Below are 8,111 nucleotides of genomic sequence, written 5' to 3' on the forward strand. Positions count from 1 at the left end.
CTCACTCCGACCTCATCCCCATCACCTCACCCCGCATACCAACCGATTCATCCGTCTCCTCCTCATCCTCCCAACCAAGGGAAACTTCACGGATCTCGTTCGAGCGAGTGTCATCGAATCCGACATCTTTCTCCTCTAAACTTATCAAATCTAGCTACTAGTATCTAACAGAAAGTACCCTAACAATTCTAGCACGTAAGCTTAGCACCAAACAAGGGAAACGGGTTCAAAATGGCGAGCACTAACACGAAGATTGATCGCTTAATGAAGTTCTCTCTACCAAACGGCAAAAAAATGAAGTCTCGGTCCGCAAGTAGGATTTTTGAACAACCGCCCCTCCGGGGCCTTCAAAGGCATTATGATTACACCCTAGCCCTAGCCATCCACGACTTCCAAGTAACTGTCTTGTCTTTTCGCATCCCGAAAAAACGGGGCGCCACGTTTTCTTCTCTGCAACTGCTCAGATCCTGTCACGTGCTATGCACACGCGTCACACGATCATACTAACTAGCGCACGCGGTTAACACCAGCTGTTCTACACTGATCGTGGCCGCTTCCCAAATATCACATAGTACGCGCGTGCCACCGTTCTCTCTCAGCAGGTCGTTACCACAACCTACTGAGAGGGGGCTGTGTAGGGGAGTGATATTCTCTATCCAGCACGCGCTTAGCATGGTGGAACTAATGCACCGACCTATGATATCAGGTCGCATCCACGAGCCAACCAACATCGCCCACAAGACGGTCGCAACATCACGCTGAACTACACGGCAAAGGATACGGACTCCACTATCCATAAGCAATCATGACTGAAGGAGTACTTGCACTAATCCTGACTGACAGTCACTGATCACGGCCGCAAGCTACTTGCTCAGACTGTCACTCCTCATCATCACAGCAGACCTATGTAGATATTTCTCACGCGTGCTCCCATAATCCACACCCCCACGTTGGTGACATCCTCTACACGCGGGAGGGTGAGGATACACTCGAATCTCTATAAATACCACTCCTATGAACTACGCCAGACCTGATTCTACTCTGACCCCCAGAACTAGAGTAAGATACGTAGGCAGTTCGCTCCAAAAGCCGAACTCGGTCTCACCCATCCATCCATATCAGTCCCCCCGGTATTGTAAAGGGAATATCACATCACACCTTTACAATTTCTTTGCTGTTTGCAACCAGTCAGATGTGTCCAGCCTGTTAAAGTTAAGCTTACTAACCATTTGACACGGAACAGGTTCAATTTGATCAGAAGAATAGGGAGTATGTTTTGAAGGAGTTCAGTGATAGCAAAGAGAAGATGGTAATGCTCCTATCTCTGTTTTAGCATTTATTATTCTCATAAAGAATTTTTCGGTAGATATTCAATATTTTATTTAAATTTTTTTGTTTCAGGTCTTATTGATGTCACTGAAGGCGGGTGGTGTCAGCTTGAATTTGACTGCAGCCTCTAATGTCTTTCTAATGGTAAATTGTAAAATATGCATTCAGTCTTCCCATTTTATTTTGCATCTATAATCGTCATTAGAATTTTTGCTTTTTATTTCAATTTTATTTTAATTTCCCATGTTTATCTGGGTTTCTATATCCTTTTCCTGAAATAGGATCCAAGGTGGAATCCTGCTGTAGAGGAACAAGCCATTATGCGAATCCATCGTATTGGACAGAAGCGAGTTGTTCATGTCAGAAGATTCATTGTCAAGGTAACATTTCTGGTTCTCAATATCTTACATTTCTACGTCTCTGTGTTAGTCATGCAACTAAACTTGATCGAAAAAAAATGCAAGTAAACTATCACCAATTACACACGGAATACTAGTCATGTTCCCTACCTCCCAAAAGTTATGTTTTAATTTTTGAGGCAAAATCTAATAGATGTCATGCATACTCATGGGATGCAGGACACGGTGGAAGAGCGCATGCAAGAAGTTCAGGCAAGGAAAGAGAGAATGATAGCAGGAGCTCTAACTGACGGAGAAGTTCGATCAGTTAGGATTGAAGAGCTAAAAATGCTCTTTAGATGATTGTTCAATAATTATACCTTTTTGGCTTTTTGAGAGAATTAGAAGTGAAACAGCTACAACAAGAAATAGTTTCTTAAAGTATATATGGTCCTTGGAGTTGAGTAGAGGACAATCCTTTTGTAAATTTTGTGTTACCTAATGCTCATTTTGTGATTTTGAGTGTTGGCTTCGTTTTTCTTTTTTTCTTTTTGGATAATTACTAGTTCAGTATTGTCTTCTATATATTATTCTTAAACATGGCTCAATTTAGTAGACTAGAACATCGTTGGTAGAGTCAGTGATCCTGCAGTCTTGCTGTACAAAGGGCGCCTTTAAGCCAAAATGATCCTGAGATAACTGATATGGTATCGAAGCGCTTGGAAGTCGCTTGATTCCCTGAACGCATCAGTTGGATTCTATTACATAGCATAATTTCCGGACCTTGACAGTAAACATTTGATCACGGCCTGTAAAAGAGTGCGGCCATGTTCACAAAAGCAATAAGTTAGATTGTAACAAAACTCATATCACTATCCACATATCCTATCCTAAATGACTCTTGGGTATAAATTCACAGCTCCATCCAAGAAAACAGCAAGGAATGAACGTGTATTCGTAACCTTGTAGGTAACCAAGCAAGCGGCTAAGAAGCAGATGACTACAGTATATTCAACTTAATAATGTAAAATGTAGATGTTTTGTCATTCTTATTGGTTTTCAGTTTTCAGTCTATGATACATCCGTTAGAAGTCAAAGACCAATCTAAAAATTCTAACCAATTAGTCTTTGTCAGCTGTTTTTTATTTTTTTTTGTTTTTGGTAACCAGCTGTTTTTCGTTTAGATAGGAATAGAAAGTTAGTTTGAAGTTTGAACATTAACAACTTGACGGAATTCAGTTGATTAAATTAGAATAGACCTTCACATTTTTGTTTGGTGTTGTATCTGTTCATTATAGTAATCCAAAGTATAATAGTCATCTGTGTTCTCCCATTCGTCAAAATTTGATTTTGAATTTTTTACTTCATCCTCATTCAGTTGGTATTCATCCTCATTATTTTGGTATGATTGATTCAAATTAAAAGTGGGTGTTTACATGTTTATTGATGAGATAAAAGAATAAGAGGTTATTGGAGAAGAAGAAAGGGGCAAAAAAATCACAATGACTTATTGTAGTCAATAAATATCTTGGGCACGCCTAATAAAAAAGAAGGGTATTAATTTAAGAAGTTAAATGTGTCCAAAATCATTTTATTTATTTATTTTAAAGTTGAGGTATGGGAGTGTTTTGTTGGGTATGTCCAAAATCACCTTTTCTAATTTGTATTTTTTTTTTCAAAAAATAAAAAATATGCTGACGTGTACAACTATAACTCATACTCACACACTTCTCGCCTGATAGCATTAGGTCTTCCCTAAAGAAGGCGAAAAAACGTGACCATTAGAGTGAAAATGTTTCTTTACGTGAATGGAAGAAGATCAGGTAGTCAATAAGTTCACTCTGCATTCCATTAGTTGATTTTGGTTACCTCCTCCTATCCAAAAAAAAAAAAAAAAAAAAAAAAAAAGATTTTGGTTTCCTCCCGTCCGGACTACTCATTTTTCTTGCTTGAATAGAAAGCATATGGGGAGTCTATCAACTTGAACAGCTGACGCTCCTACAGGCTTACTCGACATGACGACCAGCAAATCTGATCACTGCAGAATAGGAGTACTTAGTTGCTTGCGGCTCTTTCCTTTCAATGGTCCTATACAGGTTTCAACGCTTTATGATAAGCGAGAACTGTATCAAAGAGAAATACTAAATAATCTAGATTGCAAAAATGGAAGATATTTTATATAATATATTGAGCCAGTTGGGTTGACAGCTTAAATGAGTAATTACAATTGTTACTCCAGGTGATAGGAAAAAACAAAAACAATCAAAGAAGAGAGGGGTAAAGAATGTACAGTTGCAGAAGTATGTACAACAATTGTAAAGAATGTACAGTTGCAGAAGTATGTACAACAATTGCACAGGCTATGCAATATATAAGTAGTGGGTTAATCAAGCATCGTCCGCATCACTAGCCACAACACGAGTTTCATTAGCAACCCAGTAGTTCCTCCCATCAGAACCTGAGATCTTAAACCTGCTAAAAATATACGCTCAACTCAGATGAGTGTGCGCGTGTGAGTTATAGTGTGTGCCAGTGAGAAGTGTATTGATGTTCTTTGGGAAGACCTATTGCTATCATGTGAGAAGTGTGTGCGTGTGAGTTATAATTGTACACGCCACCATATTTTTTTTTATTTTTCAAAAAAAACAATTAGAAACAGTGTTAGAGAAATTTGATAGAAGTTCCTAAATTGCAAAAAGCAAACAGTTTGGTCTCCAAACTGTCAAGAAAAAATGTTTGGTCCCCAAACTGTCAAAAGGTGTAAAGTTTGATACCCATTTTAGTTGTTTTGAAAATAGTAGCATAAAAACTCTTTATTACGTGATATTTAATCGAGTTGTGTGGTGTGGTGTATCCTCTTCACAGGTAAATAATCTTCTTCTCTTCTATGTTGTAAGTTTGCCGTGATCGTATTTGCGTATCTGCGTTCTCTTATTACCTTAGAGTTCCAACGGTGCCGTGATCGTATTCTTTACTACGTGATCTTTAATCGACACTACACCAGAATTGTGGAATTAGGACGACCTATTGAGACAAGTATTCCTATCTTAATTTTAAAGGCGGGGCTTTTGAGTCCCAAACATGAGGAAACCGTCGTAGCGGCCTTAGCCCAAAAATAGATTTTACAACTTCTTTTGTCCTTAATCGAGGGCGGGCAAAAGTGTATCTAATTTTCTTTGAAGCCGCCGCCACTCAATTGAACCCTAGTTGCCTCAAAACTAAATTTTTTGCCTTCTTCGTCCGTCCGCCTCCGAAACCCTCTTGCTAATTTTTTTTCTCGAAACTTCTTGACCCATCAATGATTTATCCATCGTGAAAGTATTCAATCAACACCACCGTAGTCTTCCTCCTTATCTATTCCTCTCTTGGATCGATTGTACTTCATCTCCTTCCTATAAGGCTTCAAGGTACGATTTTTCTTTCCTTTTGATTGGAGACTCTCTATTTAGTAGTTAATAGCATTTGGATTGATTTTTCCTTTTTAATTTTTGTTTGTTTGTGGATTAGGGTTCAAAAAATTGGTTGACTAGGGCTGAGAAATTGATTTTCGTGTTGGGGCTGACCTGAAAATCCTTGAATGTGTTGGCGATTTAAAAAATTTCTTTTCCTCCGTTCCGTTTAAGTCCTGCATTGTTTAAGATTAAGATGAACACAGCGAAGATGACGGAGACACCGAAAGTGTTGTATATAATAGTGATTGATGTTGACAATGAAGAAAATAAGAATGACTCCTTTCGGTATACCAAGTCTGTCTTGCAGAGTAGTTTGCAACTCATGGGTTGCAAAGCCCGTCACACTTTCAAGGTATTATTACATTACTCCTTCCCCCATTTCTTCGTTTCTATATATATATATATATGGTAAATCATATTCTCTTCTTTACATATTAGTCAGAGAGTCTTTGACGTCTTGAGAAGAGATCATTTTGGCATTTTTTATAAAGAAAAACTTGACAAATCTTCTCCAGAAGATAACAGTATAACTTTTGAGTTGTACAAAAGACGCACAACTGTTGTTGTTAGAAGAGAGCTCTTTTTGGATGTTGTTTGCGATGCTCTCTCTGGATATAAGTATGTCAGTCCCAAATGAGGGCTGATTTGGTTTTTACATCTTGGTATATCATTAACTTTATGCAGAAAAATTCCAAGGTTAGCTAAACCCTCATTTTGTGTTTTGGTGCATTTACAAGTTTTAAGAATTCAAATACTTATTAAGTAATAGGATGTGATTCAATTGATGAAATTATCGCGATTTGTCTTTGGATTTCTCAAGGTATCTTTTTTAATAATTCTCATTTCATTCCATTTAGGGGTGAACGGTTTGATATTTGTGTGCATCTTGGAAAGTATGTATAATTAACTTTACAAGCATGGGGATGATGATTAAGATATATGTGGCTACCGCTAGTGTTTAAAAGATGGAATAATGACTAATCCATGTCTAGATTGTTGAATTGTGCTACTTCTATATTAAGTACTTCAACCCGCCACGTGTGTTTGGTTGTATATCTCTAGAATCTTTTACCTGTACATATTGATCTGTGTTACTTAGTTTCACACAGGGGAATTTCATTTCATTAGTACTTTGTATGTTGGCGGCTTTTTGCTTGGTCTTGGCATTGGATTCTCAAATCAGGTGTTGGATTGTTTCTTAGATATTTGTATGTTGTTGTGTTTTATTCTCGACCTTAAATTTTATTGTTTCATTTCATTTGGGATCTTGATATTTGTAGAATTTTTTTAGGTGCTGGTTTTTTGTTTGTTTGTTTCCATTTCCCATTAGTGTAATACTCTTCATTATTACTTTATTTAATTTTGTTCTTTTGTCCTTTCTTTTAATTTTCAGTTTTACATCGGGGTTTCCAATGCTAAAATAAGTTTACAAAATATTACATCTTAATACTAAGGATACTAAGGATACATCTTAATTTTAAGTTTAAAATCGGTTCATTGATACCAAGGATTTGCTTAATAATACGTTGTACAGCATGATATGCTCCTAGAAGCACCTTTTTTTATTATATTTTATTTTACTTACTTTTTTGGTTGAGTATCCCGAGATCATACGTCTCAAATTATTGTAATAGTCAGTGGGTGAGAGTTCAGATTGGGCTCATACTCGGAGAAGTTGATATTGATACTCATGTCCATTGACCTTGCCAGCTTACCAACGTATGCACGTTAATGGTGTTGCCCTGGTACATCTTATAACACTTTAAAGAGCGCATCCTTTCGAACCCCAACACATACTTTATGGAGTTGTTTGTTTTTCACTCTGCCGGTGATAGATTGTCGTTTAGTTAGATTGTTTTCATTTTTATATTCTTAGTCCGGTGTTTTAAGGAATATGAAGAGGATTATATCCGTGTCCTACTAGAGGGTAAGTTTACCACCTCTGGCCTCTCCATGCACACCGCTTCAAGTACCCATTATTGCCTAGGAAGAATAACTAGAGATATTAAGAAGTGATGGCACTATCAATTTTCTCTTTCTTTTTTTTTTTCTCTATGTCAAAACAGACTTTCAAAGCTAGGCTGCGTTGTGTGATCTGTTAGGCCAAATTACAAAATCGGATAGTAATGAACATCTTCTATAAAACATAGAAAACATAGAAAGTTCTTATTTTGCATTTCGGAAACAAAGTTCTTGAGATTATAAAGTAATATTTGTGCCCACGATTTACCTTTTTTGTCCTTACTCAGTTTTGGTTTGTTTTCAAAGAAATATTGTAGAACTACCAGTGGTTAATATTGCATGGCGTATATGATATATCTGGCTGCTTGGTTAATATTGACCAGGGGTTCTTATTTCCAAGAAGGGGCCGAAGTGAAGATGGAAATGAGTGTAGAGAGAGCTTACAGAGGTCAATTGAAACCTTGGGTGACTTTGGATCGGAGGGAAGTAAATACAAGCAAGACCCGTGTCTTCTATCGTACATATTCTCCTGTTCATTTCAGGTCTGTTGTTAAATAGCTTATCTGTACAATCGTATCCACCCTCTTCGATGATTCTCATTCACATTTGGTTTTTCTGTCTCTTCGTTGCATATTACCAAAACTCCATATTTGAAACGATCTAATAAGTCCCAATGATCTAATAATATGCACCGGAGGTGGTGATTGGAATCTTGGAGGGACTGTCACTTTGAGACACCGCCAGAGTTAGAGTTAAAGTCCGGTTCCATCGTACATGGACGATCGCAAATTAGTTAGTGATTCACTATCGAGCACTTAAGTAAGATACACATGACGAAAATGGATGTTTTGAATGTGACCGAGATGACAATGTGGAGGAAAGATGGCCATGCATCATTGTATTATCGGGGTCCTAAGATTGGCCCTTTACTCTTCCACAAGCGAGGATTGTATTATCATTATCATTACCTGTTCTAGCATGTCTTATCATTTCTGAATTCCTTTAAAACAAAGTTTTCTCTATTCTAGCA

General features: G+C 37.5%; 1 protein-coding gene across 1 annotated transcript; it reads left to right on the plus strand.

Moving 5' to 3' along the window:
* The first annotated feature begins 1,185 nt into the window (after nucleotides 1–1,185).
* LOC147521859 (DNA repair protein RAD5B-like) lies at nucleotides 1,186–2,173 on the plus strand. Its single transcript, XM_086559274.1, has 4 exons — nucleotides 1,186–1,309; nucleotides 1,402–1,473; nucleotides 1,611–1,709; nucleotides 1,908–2,173. The coding sequence occupies exons 1-4, from the start codon at nucleotides 1,307–1,309 to the stop codon at nucleotides 2,028–2,030; spliced, it is 297 nt and encodes a 98-aa protein (XP_086415400.1). The 5' UTR covers nucleotides 1,186–1,306; the 3' UTR covers nucleotides 2,031–2,173.
* Nucleotides 2,174–8,111: the final 5,938 nt, after the last annotated feature.

The sequence above is a fragment of the Coptis chinensis genome, chromosome 1 (assembly GCF_015680905.1).
Source record: "Coptis chinensis isolate HL-2020 chromosome 1, ASM1568090v1, whole genome shotgun sequence".
NCBI classification, from domain to species: domain Eukaryota; kingdom Viridiplantae; phylum Streptophyta; class Magnoliopsida; order Ranunculales; family Ranunculaceae; genus Coptis; species Coptis chinensis.